Source organism: Haemorhous mexicanus, chromosome 2, assembly GCF_027477595.1.
Source record: "Haemorhous mexicanus isolate bHaeMex1 chromosome 2, bHaeMex1.pri, whole genome shotgun sequence".
NCBI classification, from domain to species: Eukaryota; Metazoa; Chordata; class Aves; order Passeriformes; family Fringillidae; genus Haemorhous; species Haemorhous mexicanus.
In genome coordinates this window covers 31,609,274-31,628,675 of record NC_082342.1, presented here as the reverse complement: position 1 = coordinate 31,628,675, position 19,402 = coordinate 31,609,274, and the positions used below count along the sequence as shown (strand labels likewise).

The 19,402-nt window shown below is 38.1% G+C and overlaps 1 protein-coding gene across 1 annotated transcript in view; it reads left to right on the top strand.

The window, feature by feature from the left end:
- KPNA1 (karyopherin subunit alpha 1) overlaps positions 1-19,402 on the top strand; it is a 50,336-nt gene that overhangs the window by 18,313 nt on the left and 12,621 nt on the right. The window contains exons 6-11 of the mRNA XM_059838149.1: positions 953-1,084; positions 8,975-9,063; positions 10,341-10,440; positions 11,013-11,176; positions 12,316-12,394; positions 14,578-14,703. Coding sequence (XP_059694132.1) covers positions 953-1,084; positions 8,975-9,063; positions 10,341-10,440; positions 11,013-11,176; positions 12,316-12,394; positions 14,578-14,703 — 690 coding nt within the window. The remainder of the gene's footprint in view (positions 1-952; positions 1,085-8,974; positions 9,064-10,340; positions 10,441-11,012; positions 11,177-12,315; positions 12,395-14,577; positions 14,704-19,402) is intronic.

Here is a 19,402-nt window from a genome sequence, read left to right as displayed (position 1 = left end):
GTCAGTATTTCCACTGGAATACTGCTGGATCAGCATCTTTTGCTAATGTCAAAATCATTCATTTATAGCTTCCAATTTTCCATTTTTACTGTTTGCTGGTTTTTACTTTTCATTCAACTTTTAGCAGTCTTTTAATTCTATTAGATTCTGAATGTACCTAATAGGATGTAAATTTGCAAGAGTCGTGTAATAATCATTGGGCTGAAAGCATGCAGAAACCTACTCAAACACGGATTTCTGGAATCTGTGTTTTCTGAGGCCTGAGGTCTCAGGTAGGGTTAAAATTTGCATTTCATTTTAAAAGGTTAATGATTTTGCAAGTTGACATTAAAAGAATAAAGGATAAAAACAGTTGAAAATGCAAAGTTTTTGGGATCTCACTTTTTCTTCAAGTCGTGAATAAAAACATCATGCACTAATAGCACTTGGCATCAGTAGTGATCACCAGAGTTGGAGAGAAGTTTTGTGTTGTTTTTTAGGAATCTGTTTTTGTTTGGTTGGTTTTTTTAATCTCTTTTGGGTCATTTATTTGCTTCATATCCATGAAGTTTTGTCAAACAATGTCTTCTCCTGCATCTTCAGGCATATCACTGGTGCTTCAGTGAATGCAGGTGTCATGTTGTGGGAAAGCACACTGTTTCATTTACGGGTTCTTAGCCAGTAAGAAAGGCAAAGGTAACATAAATGCATAGCAAAAAAAAAAATAGATTGAAAAGACCCAGCAAAGCCAGTGTTCTCATAAGGAACTGCTGCAAATTTTTGTTTCAAGTGATAGTGATAACTCATAAATACGTGATTCTGGTTCTTTGCAAATTGTCTGTTAATTGGTAATATCTCATGTTTTCCCTATGCCGAATCTACCAGATCTCTCTGGTTTTAGAAGCTATTTAGTCTCCATGTTTGGTGTGGCATTGAAAGCTCCTAGTAAACTGACTTGTATTTTGTTTTCCAGTTTGAAGCTGCGTGGGTGCTGACAAATATTGCCTCGGGAAATTCCCTTCAGACTCGAATAGTGATCCAAGCAGGAGCTGTCCCCATCTTCATAGAGCTGCTTAGTTCAGAGTTTGAAGATGTACAGGAACAGGTAAAGATTGAGAACAGTGTTGAATTTTGTGTGTGTGTTAATTTATGGAATTGGAGGCTTTTTTGTTTGACTTTTTGTTTGTTTTGTTTCTTTGGTGTTTTGTTGGGTTTTTTTTTCCCTTCTCTGGAAAGGAACAAGGCTATCCTGTAAGGAAGCCTTTAGAGAAAATGCAGTATATGGAAATTACACACACAGTTGCTTTGTGCTTAGCATATGTTAAGTTGCCAAAGCAAGTATTGTAGTTTTCTCTTTCTGGAAATTATATACTTTACCATAGCTAATGAGGTAATTCATTTTGTTCTCTAACAGGTTGGTATATTTCTGTCTATTGAGGAATTCAGGGAGTCTTGTTTGAATAATTGATTTAGATATGAAGGTTTCGTGCCTGTTTCTCCTGAAGATAAAGCATGAGTAGAAATTATAGTTTGTTCTCCAAGCTCCTTACAGCATAGATGAATATTCTTCAAGGCCCACAGGGATCAGTATAAAGCACAGACCAAACATTTGATTCAGTAGTTTCCATTTGAAGTCTGTAACTTGTATTTAAACAAGGATGTACTTCAGACATATAATCTTGCTTTGAAGACTTAAGGGGATGAAATATTAATGATGTTAACAAATTTAGTTTCAGCCAGTCTTAATCCTAACTTGAAAGTATGTACTTTTACTATACAAATTTGACTAGCTTTGTGTCCACGTATTGCTTTTGTTACATTCTTTACTCCATTACTAAATTCTGTGTTTTTTCCTGTAGCTACTTGCAGACCATGGCTTAGGCTTTACTTGAGTAAATGAAATTAAGCACTGCATTCTCAGTTTGAGAACGTTTCTGTGGTGGTTGGTTTGTTTTTTGGTGACCTTTTTCTGAACATTTCTTAGTTTCAGTATCTTTTTATGGTGGTGAAATGACAAGCACTGGCTATTCCAGTGGCACTCTTTCAGCACTGTTGTTTGCAGAGATAGTACCTCATTTTCACTTCTGTTTAATACTTTGGTGTGTAAATATCCAGTGTCTTTGTGGACTCCTAGCCACAGAAGCTGGCTGTGAGCTCAGGTGAAGCTGATTATCCAATATGATCCATTGTTCTTTTTGGAGTCATTGACTTCCAGGGTTCAGTTCTCCATCCTATAAGTGTGACCCGTTCTGTATTCCTAGATATCTGACCTTGCATTTGGCTGAATTGAGATGCATCATTGAAGGAGTCCCAACTCATAAACATTGGACTGCTTTGTGTAACTTGCCTTTCTTTCTTGTAGCTGGCTCAGAGCGTAGCACCTGTACTTAAGGTTGCCTAACATTTTCCACAAGACTGATTTTTTTCTTAGTTGCTTGTAGCTTTCAAGTTACTCCACTTCGTATCTTTCCATTTTCAGTGTTCTGTCTCAGTCTGTATTATTGTTGAGAAGGCTTTTAAAGAGGAATGGAATTTAGGTGTTTGAAAAAATGTTAAAGAAAATACAAAGTATTTTTTTGTCCATTACTTTAGCTTTGAGGAGTTGAGTCTGCTGCTGTTGTAGAAATTAGAAATGTGAAAGAGAGCTTGCCAAAACGGCAGATAAGTGCTTCGTTCTGCCCGTGTGAAAATCCATCCAGACTTAGGGATATGGATCCTTTTAGATTTCTAATTTTGGGGGTTGAGCTGGGTAGCATTGCTTTCCAAATTCAGCCATCACTTGAAGAGTGCTGTTCCTGCAGAATAATTTGTGCTCTGTATATAATAAAGGCTGCTCTTACTTATTTTTCTCCTGATGATTGATCTTCTGTGCAAGAGCTAACTTGCTTTTTTTGTTAGGTTGTTATCATCCCTGCTGATGTTCAGAGAGCAGGTGGGAAGAGCAAATTTGTTTAGATTAAGTTGTGCAGCCTTCAATCTTTAAATGGGTGAATTAGCGGAAGAGCTTAGGGGCCACAGTTAAGTAGTTTATCTGGCTCCTTCCCCCCTCCCTGCCTCCTAATAAACTGCTGACGTATTAAAATTCAGATTGCAGGCAGGCAGACTGGCTTGGTTGTCATTACTGAAAAATAGTCTTCCTTGCAGTTCAAGTGCTGCCAAATTCACGATCTCTCTTTTACTGGTAATCTCAAAGTACCAGTTACAAAGTGCTCCCAAGTAAGCTGTGCTGAAGAAGGAAAATGTACCGTGGCTAAGTGTTACACTGTTTCATCGTGGGTTTCTGTGCTGCAGCTCTGGAGATTGCAGCCCTGCTCACAGCTGACACTGGGTTTAATGCTGGCCAACAAAAGAGGAATTCTGCTTTTTTCCCCATCAGATTTTAAAAGCCCCGAGCACTTCACCATAGTATCCTCTGAAACAAAAATTAGGAGCATATAAGCACTGAGAAGTTAGCTCCTGTACTTCTGTATTACAGGATAGCAGTAGTACACAATTGCATAGTATTTTTCCAGATGACTCTTGTCTCATTCAGTATATGCACAGATTGTTGCCCTGGTAACAGATGAGTGGGTAGTAAAGGAGGCTTTTATTTGTCACACTCTGACCCTGTTTGTTAAAGTTGGAACAAATTATAGCGCATGGAGGAGAACAGGGAAGAAATTCTTACAATTAAGCCTGATAGTACGTTTGTGAGAAAAATGTTTCTACTGCTTAGTGTCTGATGTGGGACAATTTCCTTCTCTCAGTTTTCAGTAAGTGGATACTTGTTCTAGGGTTTTTGAATGCTCAAGGTAAAATATTTCTTTTTCATTTTATAGTTGAGGACAACTCAGCAGAGATTTTTATCGTTAGGCCTGTGTTTTGAGCAGGTCTGATCTTGGAGTTCTCAAGTTGGATTTCTGAAACTGGGTGATATTTGGCTACAATTTTCTCCTAAAATGATCACCCTAATTTTGTCTCACAGTAGTACTGTGAAGATTATTATTTGCAAGTAACTGCAATTGCAATAAATTACAAAGATACAGGAAAATACAGAAAATATTGCAACGTGTTCAGGGCAGAGGGGCCAGAAGCTAACCCTGTAATCATACAGTAAAAGATGAAGAGAGAAGGAAGTATTGAAGGCTGTGTTCTAATTAAGATAGCAATTCTTTAGAAGGAAATGTTAGGCGATAACATTATTTTGAATATGTAGCATGGCATAAGCAAAAAATATGTATAATATCTTACTTACTGGCTAGTCATTATCCGCTGTTTTTGTTTTACAGTAAGTCAGTTTTAAAGATTTATGTGTTTACTTTGTCTTTTATTTCTAGCTTACCTTAGCAGAAGCTCAGGAACAGATATCAGTGTACCTTATCTTTTGATCACAATGTTTCCAACATGTATTTTTCATCTCTATAGGCCAGTTTTAATTTTACATTTTTTTCCTTTGCATATGCTAGTTTCTGAGTCTGATGATGAGTCTAAATCAGCAGTTTTATAGAAGTCTGTGAGGGAATCTTTATAGCTATGTTTAATAAACAACATGTATGTTAATGAAATGATTCCTTACGTCCTTTTACAAGGTCTGTTTCCCATTAAGTTGTGCAGGCCTTATTTAATTAGCCTACCATCCTTTAACTCTTTTATTCCTTGTGTTGTGTGTCAGTCTTCCTCTGTGGTCAGTGGTCAAACCATTTAGCATACATTTTTCCCATCAGAGAAACCGAATTTATCACAGAATCTACATCTGCATTATTTATGAAAAACACTGGCTACATCTTCCTTCTCTCCCCATTTCTGTTTTTGGTGTACTGATTTTTAGGTTTAGTTAGTGGCATATGTCCTAATCCTTTTCCACTTACCACAGTTTTTTTTCTTCCAAAAGACATCTAGAAATTTTGATCTACCTGCCTGAAATTATTTATAAATTGAAAGACTCCATCAAAGCCCTTTAGACATGCTTAAGGTTGATGTGGCTTCTGCAGTGTCTTAGCTGCAGTTCTTTCCTGACTTTCCCTGCTGTGGTACTTAAAACCCAGATGTCAGCTTGGGTTTCCTTGATGAACATGAAATTTCCTTCGAAACCCATGCAGGATGTTTGCTGCCTGTCGAGGAGGATCGCGAATGTCTCACAGTGACGGGTGTGTGTGACGGTGGCATGAGCATCCCCTGCTGCCCTGTTCCCCTCTGGGAAAGTTTGCATTTTCAGCTGAGGCAACCAGTATGTTTCTCCCTCTGTATTTTTCCATTTCTAGGTGTATTGCTATTCCTTTTGGTAACCATCACTTGCTTGGCAGAGGTGACCTGTGAGTCTGGTGTCCAGGCTCTGTTTGGCTTTTACATCAGCAGTCCTATTAACAAGCTCTTGGTAATCAAAATCAGGACAAACAGTCAAGGTGTGAGGATGAGCTACTTTCTCTGTTTGTCAGATGAGATATGAGAAGAAGGAGGTATGACCATGCCAGCCGCTGAAAGAAAGATGTTTTCTGTGTTAGGACTTAGTAGCAGTTATCTCCTAGGAATGTCCTTCTAGTATTCTTCCTTGTGTTCACTTAGCCAGTCGGACTTTCTTGCTAGCTAATCTTCACCATCTTCATTCCAGCATTGAATCCTTTTCCCAAGTCAGCATCCAAATGTTGAGAAAGGGTTGATTCTTTGTAATATTTCTTCTCCATTGAGAGACAAACTCTGCACACGTTTGGTGATTGGTTAAGCATTTAGTTTACATATCCAAAGGAATAATGGCTGAGAATCTTCAGAATCCGGGGCATAGTGGAGAGTTGTCAAAATGCACATGGATTATTCATGGAAGGCACCATATAGTTCAACAGTACTCTACAAGACTTGCACTTTACTTTTACTGACTACTGAAGTTGTCCATCACTGTAGGAAAAAACACTGGAGTTCAGTGATGAGTAAAATAAATTGAAGATTTTCAAAAAACCCTACTCCACTGTTAGTAGTAAATGGAAATTTATACAAGTGTATAAAAATAGGTGCAGTCAATTAACAAGGCAACATTTGCACTGTCAGATTTCATACAGCTTTCTACCTAAGATGTGGGTTAAAAAAATCAGGCCACAAATCTTAAAATTAATGTAATCTTTAAGTTGGGATTTAGATAGTAGAAGGTACTGAAATGGATTTTTTTTTAGCCAAATATTTTTTTGATTTAATAAGTTCTAAAATTGAATGAACATTAAAACATTTAAGTTGCATAGAATGAAGCTGAAGCCAAAATGTTGTTGCAAGTATTTGCATCTTGAGGAGTGCACAAAAGAAGAAATGGAAATCATTGAACATTATTCAGACAAACAAACCCTGAAGAAACTTGTCATTGTTCATATGTTTGTGGAAACCATGACAGAGCTTTGTATTAATGGCAGTTTTTGATGAGAAGAGTTTAAATGAGCTTGAGTTCTGTTTGTTACTTATCTGAAGAGCTAAAGTAATTCCCTAAGGAGAGACATCTTCCTTATTGAATGAAGCATTGCATATTTTTCTAAAGTCACCCCAGGAACATGGCATTTCAATTAATTGGCGTCTTGTGTGGTATCAGTGATTAGCATTACAAGGATTTGTTGCAACATCTTCTCTTACCAGCTCCTGTGACACTAGACTACACAGCCAGAGCTTCTTTGCCTTAAAAACAAAGAAGAATGGGAAAGTAGAGGTGCTATTTGACTTCTCTGGTCAGACTTTTTGATGTGAGATTTGCTGTTGCAAAACCAGTCAGTCATTCAGGGTCAGAATGGATTCTTGGATTAAGTGATTATCACTCTTGTCAACCTTAAAAATAGATATTGCTATAATGGCAGAAACAAAGACCACAGACAAATGAAATAGGGCTTCCTTGTTTTTTACCTGTGTAAGGATGTCCAGGCAAGGAAACTGTTCCTTCATACAAAATCTGCCACATCTTCAGTGAAAGAGAATTATTCTTCCCCCCACCCCCCCCCCAAGTGTTTTCAGAAGATTCACAAATTTATTTAGAACTGTCTGAAATCTTTGGTTCATTCCTCAGGCTTTTTCTTGCTGTAGAAATGCAAGTATTGGAGTGAACAGCAGGTGTGGTTCCTTAAAGTTCTGACATGAGTGACATTTTGCAGGAGGTGGCATATATTCTGTCTCTTAAGCTAAATTTTTCTGGTAGCTGTCTTCTGTGTGTTGAGTCCAAGATGCTGCCAAATCAAAGTTACACTTTTTAGATAAATTGTTGTCACAATAGTTCTAAAAAGAATAAGAGAATGAAAAATGATGATGAAGATGTGTTTTGGGAAAGCATTGTGTAGTTGTAATGGCTGTGCTGTTTCGTAGCACAGGTTGGTAAAGTCTCGTGCCCTGCCTCTGACTGTGGCTGACAGCAGAAGCCTGGAAAAGAGTGGAAAACAAAACAAACTAATCCTTCCCCAGAACAGTCGCCTACTCTCTTCACAACTTGCAGTTTAATGGCTGTGATCCTATGCTGTTGTTGGTAGTACTGGTACAGAGGAGTCATCTTTTTATTTTGTATCTAGCAAGCTGACATCTCTGTCTACATTCTCTATAAACTTGTGGTTTTAGCTGTATTCATTTTGCAGAGTTGGCCAGTGCATTTGAGCCTCTAGAGTGGCTGGAGTCTTGTTTGTTAAAGTAGCATCTTTTCGCCACCATTTAAAAGCATCTTACAGAAGAAACCTAATGCCTTGAATTAATTGACACCATATTAAAAATGAATAAATACATTTATTTCAGATTATCCACAAATTTCCTTTAGGTAAAAAATTTGGCAATTCTGTCAGTTTTTTTAAAGGAGCATTTTATTTTAAATAGGTATAGAGAGAGGGAAGAACACGTTTATTTTGTGTGAGGAACTTGCTTTGTTCAATCTGAGAAATAGTTATTCACTATAACTCATTTTACTGCAGCTAAATAGGTAGCCTTCAACTGAAGAGAAATTTGTGGAGGACATTCAGCTGCTATCCATGACAAATAGGATTGCTTTTGTCCTCTGTATGTAGAATTGGGAGTAATGCAGTGTTTGTGTAGATACATGTGTCTAAAGCCAAAAGCCAAATCAGCCAGCCAAATAAACAGATGCATGTATCTACTTGATATGACACTAGTCTTCTGCTAACTTGAAGTAAATAGCAAACATGAACTTCATAAGTTTTCTTGTGTGACAAAATATTGTAATTTGCATGGAATTCGTAAAATTGCTTTTATACTTGACATAGACTATTTCTACTTTTGAAAGTTATAGCTCTCATACTAGTGGGCAGTGATATATAAAACACCATTTGGCCCAAATGTATAAATCAAAACCAGTTAAATCTTTTATTCCCATAATATTGCAAAAGATGGATTTCATGCTGCTTTAATTCTGGTATTTTTGATCTTCTCAAAATGAAGTTAGGAGTAGTACTGATGTCCAAGCCCTTACATTTTACTATGCTATGACTTAATCAGCGGCAGTGGTTCTGATTTAAAGAGTTTATGTCCCGGCCCACCTGAACTCTTTGATTCTGAATATTGAATTATCTTGAACATAGATTCTCATTTTTATCTTTGACTGTGTAAACAATGAATGTTTTTATGCCTTTGTAGTAAATATGGGCTGTTCCACACAAACATTTTTGGGTAGATACAGACTTGTACAGGCTTGACCTGTGCTACCAACGTCTGGTTTTAAATTAGGTGTAAACAGGGAGGGTGGAATTAGAATGTTCCTAAGCCTGTGGAGGTGAGGTCATCTCTTACATTGTGGACAGAGCAAAGGTATGTCTGCCCGCGCAGTCTTTGGAGACATACATGTTTGCTGTTATGGTGTTCTTTTAGGTATCCACAAATATTCCTGAATCATATAATGAAGTGGAGTATATACATGTAATATGCAACCAGAATGCATTCCCCTTCTGTACATTGTCCAGGACCTAACAGAGAGAACAGATTATCTCCCAACTCTATTACATATGTTAAACTGGTGGAATTTTGAGAATAAAAGCAATTATTATTCTGTTTTTCATTGCAGGCAGTATGGGCTCTTGGCAACATTGCTGGAGACAGCACTATGTGCAGAGACTATGTTTTGGACTGTAATATCTTGCCCCCTTTATTGCAGTAAGTTTGTTTTAATATGTTTTTCAGAATTTTGCTTGAATGCCTGATATGACTGAAATTTGGGTTTTGCCTTGAAGAATAATAATACTGTTTTATTGTGGACTAATCACAGTTTTTAAAGGGGAATCCTGAACTACTTTTTTAATGAAGCTAAAATGCAAACATGTTTTAGAAGCAGCTAAGCTGGAACGATTTTATTCTACAGTGTGGGTGGATGTCTGGGCTTATTTTAGAGTCACAGAATAATTTAAGTTGAAAGGCACCTTTGGAGGTCATCTAGCCAAAGCCTTTCTTCATAGCAGGTGAGATCAGATTAGGTTGCTCAACTACTTAACCAGTCAAATTTGGAACATCAAAAGTAGATTCTGTAACTACCTGGGTAACCTGTTGCAGTATTTGACCATGGCATGGTGAAACACAGTGTTCTGATACCTAATCAGAATTTTCTGTTTTGCCTCCTGATGGGTGCCTCTTGTCCTGTCTCTATGCACCTTTGAGGAGGATCTGCCTTCCTGTTTTCTGTATCCACCTGTTAAAGTGTTGGCAGCAGTTGTATCTCCCCTTGCGCCATCTCCTTCTAAGGCTGAACAAATCCAGGTCACTGACGTCCCACTGCATGTTGTTTCTCTAGCCTGCTAATCATCTTGGTGATCCTCTGCTTAAGAAGCATATTATTGCTGAAACAACGACACCATCTTGTGTTGTCATGCCCAAATTACAATTACTCAGTCTCTGTCCTTTGCAGACTCTGCAGCAGGAGAATGCTCCCGTACTCTCATAAAGGCATTGTTACAGTGGGAGATGGCTGTGAGAAAAAGAAACTGAATTGTTACGCATGTGGGAAGATTAGGTCTTGACTTTCTGCATTTGACTTTCAGCCAAAGTGGGGCTCATAGTCTGAGACTGACCTAAAAATTCACTTTGGCTACGAGAGTTCTCGTCAAACTATCTGCATGTCCTCCTCAGAATAATTTTGTCACAATTCCTTCACCTCTTTTCACTGTTAATCTGCCACATCAGTATCTAAGCATTTGAGTGAAATTTAGTGTAATGTTTACTGTTGTTGTTGGGATACTAGGTTCCTGTGTCTAGCATGTGTATTAGTAGCCATCAAGGATGAATTTCTTTAGGATGTGTTCTCATAGGAAAAAACTATCATATTTTGCCCTGGTGTATGTTAAAAAGAGTTTGATTTAATGGTTCACACAGTTAACAGGGTTGCCTGGCTTTGATTTTTTTAAAAGCAAGGGTTGGATTTTTTTGTTGGTTTGTTTTAGATTGCTTTCAAAACAGAATCGTCTCACTATGACCCGAAATGCTGTATGGGCTCTGTCCAACCTCTGCAGAGGGAAAAATCCTCCTCCAGATTTTGCTAAGGTAAGAGATGCTTGAAAGAAAATGTGTTGTGAAGTGGTGATAACCAAATTATTAGTTTAAAGTGGTGAAACTTAAACTAAACAGAAGGAATGTTTAATCAGAGAAATTCTGAAATATTTGATGGCTGTCTTTCAGATGAAGTTTTTTGAAGTTTTTGTTTAGTCCTTTGGGCAGACATTCACAACAACTGTTTTAACAAGCCTGCCTTGTACCTTTTTGTTACTGTTTGTGTACTGGAGATGACTGTCCCATGGCAGAACAAAACTCTGCACATCTTGGCTGCTGTAGAGCAGCACCTTTCTCATCCTAGTGGACAAGTCTGTACAAGTTTCATTGGCAGACGTTGTTCTGTAGAGGCTGAAGAGTTGCTGTGCAGCTTTTCTGGAGACATGCTTCTCCATGCTTGTGTAGCTACAGTCCTGCACAGAAGTGCTAGCTAGGTCTGAAATTATCAGAGTATTGAATCTTAAGATGCCAGTGCCAAATCCAATAATGACATACAAAATCATCTTACATAATAATAGGACTTCTGGCCATTTTAATTTTATGTATCTCCTCTTAATGTCTTACAGGTTTCACCTTGTCTTAGTGTGCTTTCCTGGCTGCTCTTTGTCAATGATACAGATGTATTAGCTGATGCCTGTTGGGCCTTGTCCTATTTGTCTGATGGCCCCAATGATAAAATCCAGGCTGTGATTGATGCAGGAGTCTGCAGAAGACTTGTGGAACTGCTGATGTAAGAAATCTGTTGCAAGGAAGCGTCACTCTTTTCCCTGACATCAAGATTATAACAATGAGTTTAATAGGTCTTGAAATGTTGTGATTTCCAAAGAGCAAGATTTGAATTTTAATTTTACCTGTCTGTTCAGTGTTCTCTATTTGTCATGAGTAACAAAAGCAATGGAACTTTTCTTATACTAATTTTGCTGTTTCTTAAGATATATTTTCCTGCACCTAAGAGCTACGTTTTTGTAAAATCCTTAATATACATTGGAACTTTCCTTGTGTCATTGAAGTCCACATTATAGTTACTTAACAAGGTAATTACCTAAAGGATATCAAAGATAAAAATATAAGGAGTAGTTCATTTTACTAGAATTGAAAGTACCAGGGACTTGAAAGGTAAATAATTTCCTCAACCCTTACTGTAGAAAGGTGGATGCACACTTTGGTCAGTAAAGTGTATCTGTAGGAGTTGGGGTCACAGAGACTGGCCTTGTTAAGAGCCATTGCTTCAGATCCAAGGTCAGGGCATGGACTCTTCAATGGCCTAAGAACAAGGGGTGATGGTTTTCAGTGGTGTAGATAAAGACTATTAAGGCCTGTAACATTAGAGCAAATGTGTTGCTGGATTAATGAATGGAACATCTTGCCTCTAAGTAGCTTTTTATAAAGAAGTTTTGATTTGAGAAAAACATTCCTTACTTCAGCTTTCCTATTCCAGTTCTGATTTAACAATGATGATGAAGGGATGCATATGATGATGGAAGATAATAAACAGGGTTTGATGGGTTAAACACAGAACTTCTATCCCTCTTCTTCTGTCTTATTCATGGCCTTTGTGCATGTTACATTAAGTGTATTTTGCAGTTGAAGATAATTACTTTTTCCTCTCAAGGATGCTTGGAAGTACTCTGAAGTACTTTTATTCTTTAAATATTTTATTTTTATGCTGGTGAATGACATCTAAAAGTCTAAATATTTAGAAACCCTATAAAGGTTTGCCATTAGTTTAAAATCAGTGTTTATTTAGGTAGTGAAAGTCAGATTTATCAGGGAAGTTTTCCCCTGGATGATAGATGTTCCTTCCTTGAAAATGTGAAGCTGGAGATGCTTGGGAAGGTTAACACTTACATTTTTCTTTGTCAATTTTAGGCACAATGACTACAAAGTTGTATCTCCTGCCTTACGAGCTGTGGGAAACATTGTTACAGGAGATGATATCCAGACCCAGGTACGGATGAACTTTGTCTTGTATTGTACTGCAGTTCATCTTTCTGTTAATTGTGGTAACCTGTTAACAAGCACTTCCTCTTGTTCCTTTTGAAGTTTGAAAGTGAAGGTTGATGACAATAATTGCTTCAAAGTGTGGTGTTTTTCAGTTTTTCTGTTCAGTCCTGAACTGGTGATGGTTCTTAGGTAGCTGTGTCTGGGACTTGGGGGCAGTTGTGCAATACCCCTCAAGGGTGGGATGTTTTTGATTTATTTAAAGCAAACCTGTCTCCTAGGCTGAATTTTGTGCTGAGTGATGTATGCTGGTAGTGCCATCAAAGGCCTGTCACATTCAGTGCTGTTGCCAATCTGTGATGAATCTATCATATATATGATGAAAATATGTCATATTTATGATGAAAAACAAGTGTCTGGTCATATTTTGGGTGGTGTGTAGCTGTGTGTGGACATTTATTTGGAGAGGCATAGGTAGGAGGCAGTGACTCCCACCACTGTATTGGAATTAAACTGGAAGGCAGAAAACCTGGTGCTTCAGAGGCACTAGGTTCTCACTGGGACGCTTCTGTAATTCTGTCACTCTTAGACCAGAGTTAAAGATGAGTTAGCAGCATCAGAGCACTGTTTCAGTATCTTTTTCCTAGGAGGAAGATAACATGATTTTTTGATTGTTGCAATATATTTCCTGTAGCTGAATTGCAGAAGCGTTGTTGTGTTTTTTTCAGTGGCATTTGTTTCGCAGATCAGTCGTAAAGAATGATTGAGGTGGGGTCTCCTAATTTTGTTAAAGATAAAACCATAAGGGATCACTAATTCACATGCAATACAGGTTATTAAATATTGCCTAAATCTTAGATTATAATTTAAAAATAGTTTAAATGTTTTTGTTGTGCATGGTTTTTTCTGAGGAGCATACTATGAGCGTTCCTAAAATTCTAGAAAACTATATAGGTAGGATAGTTTGATAGTCCTGCCTGCAGATTGTGCTGTATGCTAAAAAGTGATACAGGATGCATTTAAAAATCAGTAATCAGAAGGAAGAGTCCAGCTTTGAGAGCTGATACATTTCTGAATGTAAATGCAATGTAAAAGTTCTTCAAGAATGTCTCTGTAAAACCTTGGGGCATGAACTTGCTTTTACTTTTTCTTTCATTTTCAGCTATTAACAATTGGCAGTGCTTGAACATGGCTAAAACCATGGATAGTATGCATGAAGAAAAAGAATTTGTCCCAGCAGATACCTGATAAAATCCTGAACCATAATCTTTGCTATTTTAATCTTAGTGGGGAGTATAAAGATTTTAAGACTATGGAGTGATGCAAGCAAGGGAATTAAGTCCTCAGATTCCATGATCACAAGCCATAACCATGATTCAGCTTGACTGGAGAATTTCTTGTAAAATTCTGTACCACACTGTTCTTTCCAAGGTGCTGCTTTTGCCACACAAAGCAAAACTACTGTGCTTCTTGGTATACTCTCCCAGTTTTCCAGTTTTTGGCTTCATTGTTAGAAGTTAGAATTGAATTTAAAAAAAAAAAATGTTTGTTTTTCATGTTTTGAATCTTGTTATGCCCTTTTAGAGGGTCAAAAAGTCCTTCACTATCACACATGACATAATTAAGGATGCTGTCTTGTAACATGCAAGTTCTGGAGCGTTTTCTGTTGTACTTTGGTCATTTAGGAAAAGGAAATTTTGTTGCAATTTTTCTGCACTGTAAAATTGCAGGGTTTTTGCAATTTTTGTAATTTTTTAAATAAGAATTGTTCGTTCATTGATCACACTCTGCACTACAGTGCCAGCAGATGTGGAAACAGAAGTAGTTGCTGCTTACAGTTGTTCAAAAATACAGGAAAATACCATAATTTTATTTTTGTTTGTCATAATGTGCTTAGTATCTTCTTGTTTTCGGATCACATTGAAATCATTATGAAGGTGTAATCTCTTACCTGAAAGACTTGGTAGTTTTGCTCTTTAGTTTTCCTGCAGACGTTTATTTCTTAATTCTTGCTGGGTGTTTTTGTCTGTTTTTTGTGTATATTTAGTGTTTTTTTAAAAAAAACCTCTGTGATCATCTAATGTGGTATGGTTTTTATATTTTCAAAACATTGTATTCCTTGTTCCTGTGATTCTTTGTCCTAAATTTCTTCTATGGTGTGTTTTGTTTTGTTTTTCCTGTTGTATTCAGGTAATTCTGAATTGTTCAGCTCTGCAGAGTTTGTTGCACTTGCTAAGCAGCCCAAAAGAATCCATCAAAAAGGAAGCATGCTGGACAATATCTAATATAACAGCTGGAAACAAAGCCCAGATCCAGGTAAGCTTTTCATCTATGGTCAGTAATTTTTTGTCCGGCAGACTAGAAGGAACACAGGTGATTTTTTTGTGCTTAAAGTGCATATTTGTGTGAATGCATTGTCGCAGTTATATAATTGCATACAAGAAGTATATTACTTGTGAGTAATCAGAATATTTCAATGGCCCAGTCATCTCCAAATTCAAATAATTTAATTTTCTAATCCTCTACACATTATAAGGGAGGGGAAGACAGTCATGGTAGAAAGTGCCAAAATGTGGCTAAGCTCAAGAAAATTTTTCTTAAATAATTTGCTTTGTGCTTTTGACAGTCACTAAGGTACAGAAATTCTCAAGTATGAAAAGAATAGGCTGCAAACTTTGAGAATCAAATAATTTCACATATTTCTTGGTTTCACCATCAGACGCAGACATAGTACTTTATTTCTGTTTATATTTCCTTACAATTCCTTTTATAATTTCCATAAATGGGCCTTATAATGCCCCACTGTAGGCATGTGTGCTTAGCCAAATCTAAATCTGCTGTTTATAAAACTGAACAGTAATGGAGGCTATCTAAATGTTGTCCTGGGATTTGCCCTTCCTGATTACACTAAATGTTGTAATCCCTTCATGTTCAATGGTAGCACACAGAAGCAAATGAGTAATGACTCCCTTACGTCAGTCATTACAATTAGGCTCCAGAAGATCAAATAGTTGTTCTGAGTCTGGACTGAGTGTCAGCCATCAGGATGAATTCCCAGGACTTGTCTCTGTGTGGTATAAATGAGAGATGGAATATCTTTTCCTCAGAGAAAAGTCTTTGGCTAGATGAAGAAGAAACAGCTCAATATATTTTGTTTTCCCTGAATACTAAGTTTTGTTCAAGAACAGCTGTACTAGGGAATTTTTTGCTTGTTTTTCAGGGATATGGTTTGACTTGGTGGGATGTCAGGTGTCCCCTAAAGCTGCTCTGTGACTCTTCTTCTCAACTGGTCAGGGGAGAGAACATAAAAGGGAAGTTTCATGTGTTGAGGTTAAGGACAGGGAGAGGTCACTCACCGGTTACTGTCATAGGCAAATCCAGACTTAACTTGAGAAATTAATAGAATTTATTACCAATCAACATCAGAGTGGGATAATGAGAAGTAAAACTAATCTTGAAAGCACCTTTCCCCCACCCCTCCCTCCTTTCTGGACTTAATTTTATCCCTGATTCTTTTCCTCCTCTCCTTGGTAGTGCAGAATACAATCAGTTCTTCACAGGTTGTTTCTGCTGCTGCTTCCTCCTCAGGGAGGGAAGTCCTCTGCCTGCTCCAGCATGGGGTCCCTCCCAGGAGAGACAGTCCTTCAGAAGCTGGCTGCTCTAGCATGGGTTCCCTCTGGGGTCACCAGTCCCACCAGCAAACCTGCTCCAGTCTGGGCTTCTCTCTCCAAGGGGCCACAAGTCCAACCAGGACTCTGCTCCAGCATGGGCTTCCCATGGGGTCACAGACTCCATCAGGCATCCACCTGCTTCAGTGTGAGTTTCTCCATGGGCTGCAGAGGCATCTCTGCTACACCATGGACCTCCATGGGCTGCAGGAGGGTGTCCTGCCTCACCCTGGTCTGCAGCACGGGGCTGCAGGGCAGTCTGTGCTCTGGCACCTGGAGCACCTCCTGCCTTTCCTTCTGCACCGACCTTGGTGTCTGCAGGGCTGATTCTCTCACGTATTCTCTCTCCTCTCTTCTCTGGCTGCAATTACTTTTGCTCAATAATTTTTTCCCCTTCTTAAACAAGTTATCACAGAGCTGCTGTTACTGTCTCTGGTGGGCTCAGCCTTGGCCGGTTGCAAGTCTACCTTGGAGCCAGCTGGCATTGGCTCTGTCAGACAGGGGGGAAGCTTCTGGCAGCTTCTCTCAGAAGTCAGTCCTGTAGCTCCCCCCACTGCTACCAAAACCTTGCCATGCAAACCCAATACAAAGAGCATTGCCTCATTGCTTCTCTGTTGCAGAAGCGTTGGAAAAAGAGATTGTAGAATGACAGAATCAGGAAGGCTTGGTTTGGAAGGGACCTTAAAGATCATCTAGTTTCAGCCCCTCTGCCTTGGGCAGGGATGCCATTCACTAGATCAAGTTGCCCCTGGCCCTATCCAACCTGGCCCTGAAACCAGGCTTTATCTGATAAATACAAGTGTTTCTATCAAGGCAGTTGAATAACAGTCTCATGTAAATCAAATTTAGTTCTGAGGTTACGTTTTTCAATTCTTTTTTCCCTCTTTGGATACATAAGTATTTTTAGAGTTTGCAGAAGGTAAATGAAAGTCTGGCTGGAGACATTTATTTTTAGAGTAATGACAATAAATGTCAGAAATATTAGACTCTGGAAATATTTGTCTTACACATTAGTAACCTGGAAGAAACAATGTTTACACAGAAAGTGAACCAAACCTCTTAATATATTGGCAAAAGTAGCCAAGGCATATTTGTTGCCTCTGTTTTCCTTGGAAGGCAGCCTGATTGCTGCTCTTATAATGATGACTCTGGATTACTTACTCTGTATGAGCAGAATTAGCATGAAGTGGTTAACTCTCTTCACCTATGGGGTGGAGTTACTTCTCTTTTTGCAGAAAACTTGTGCAAGACTATTAAAAGGCTGTATAATTTTCCTGAGGAACAAGTCTATTATAGCCTTTGCAGGTGACACTTGGAATCTTTTTGGTTTACATGCTCCCTTGCAAAGAATATTTCAGCTGCTGAAGGGGCAAGCATAAAGCTTTAATACCTTCAGTAAGGGCTTCATCTCAGAATGCATAGGAAATAAAGTTAATACCTTTGTGAAAGATACTTCAGTCTTTGCTAAGATACCTGAAATTCCGGAAAATGGGAGCGAGTGCTCATCTAACATTCAGAGATCCTTATGTTAGGAAATGAGTAGACAAAACCCAAAAACTTAGGAAGGTGGAAAGCTCTGTAGGTCCTTCTTGTTTGATGTAAAGATGTGACTAAGATGGAAGTGGGATTGTGAGGGAAGGAACCCCCTACAGTGGTATTTGCTCTGGCTTTCTCTGTCAGGATTTTGTTTTTACCACTGGAGGTCATGTTTTTTGTCAGATACAGAGAACGATATCGTTACTCAATCTAACCTTGGTAGAGCTCCAAGAATTTTGATTCTGCTTTTATTGTGGTTTGTGTGTTAATCTGTGGATAAGCTGAATTTCTAACAAAAGGTGCTGTGTGAAATCAGCAGTTGTAGCAATGTTTTTTTTCCCCGCATTAGCAATTATAATTGTTGTGTAAGTAGCAGTGCCCAGAAGGTAGTTGCTGCTGCTTATACCAAGGTAAAAATGTTTTTGCCTTTGTATTTCTTATGTTTCTTCTTTTCCTTTCTTTGCTCTTTATCTCTTCAACCACCCACCTTCGAAATACAGTATTTTCTCTCTAGAAGGGCATTTCTGCTTTTTCTGGAAAGTCTAATAGTATTTTCTGAGGAACAGTACAACCATATATATTGTCTTAAATTTGTGGTTTTTTCTCAAGTCTGTTGGAGGGTTGCTTCAGGATGTGTAATTGTATAGGGATGTTCCAAACTTAAGAAGAGCTTTAAAAAGCCAGATAGCAATACAAGTCATTCCATAAAGACATATCGGAAGTGACAATGGAAAGTAGTTTGTTGTTAGAGCATTTTTCAAAACTTTGGGATCTCTATTTTTCATATTCTTGATCTACTGAAGATACAGTTGTGAAGAGTCCTAGAGGTAACTTGAATTCTAGTGCACCAGAGGCTATTTCATTCTGTGTAATGTGTAATCACTTCTGTGACTTCTTTGTAAGTATTCAGGGTACCACATTGTCCTGTATTCAAGTGAAGGAGTAGATGTCTGTCCTTGTTTGCACAGTACTCATACACCTGGTATTCACTGCTCAGGCACAAGTGAGGCTTTAGCTGAAGAGTCTTATCTGTATCCCTTGGTAATCCTTGGTCTTCTAAACTGTTATCATATCTCTATTTGAAAGTGAATAAGGATAAAATAACCTTTCCTTTGTTAAAACAGAATTTGTCTAATCTACCGGAACAAAATCATTAGTCTATGCATGTGTGTGTATAGCAGTTTTAAAATGTTTTGGGGTATTTCATCACAGATCAGCTGCCTTTCTATTGAGAACAGATTAGAATTGCATGGTGACTTGAAAAGGTGAGGTCAGAAGGGAGAGGGAAATTAATGCTGTGAGCCATTAGTATTGCATTTTCATTTCTAGCAGCGAGTGCAAAAAAAGCCCTTAAACTCTGCATAGAAAAATATTTGTGATTATGTGCATAGCAGTTCTCTTTCTCAGGAGTCTTGTATCATGAAGAAAACAGTGTCAAACAAATCACCAGAATACATGTGGATTTAAAAAATCCAGTTTAAAAGTAGCTGCCTTAGGAAATGTCACAGACAAGGTTGGAAGTGTGTCGATGTGTTATGCAGGTCCAGGTTAAAAATCTAAGAAGCATTTTCTCAAAAGTGAAAGCTGTATTTAATTTAAGTGTCCCTCAGGCCCCATTCAGAGTAATTGATCTGCCTTCAGACTCCAAGCTCACGCTTGCTTTGTAGTGAAAAAATGACTGCTCTAAGTGCGTATCCTATACTGACAGTTACAAAAATTAAATTAAAAACCAGTGTTTCTGATTGTGAGTGGGATATAACTATCCTGGTAATGATGACATAACTGCAAATCGTCTCCATCATGAGGCCTTG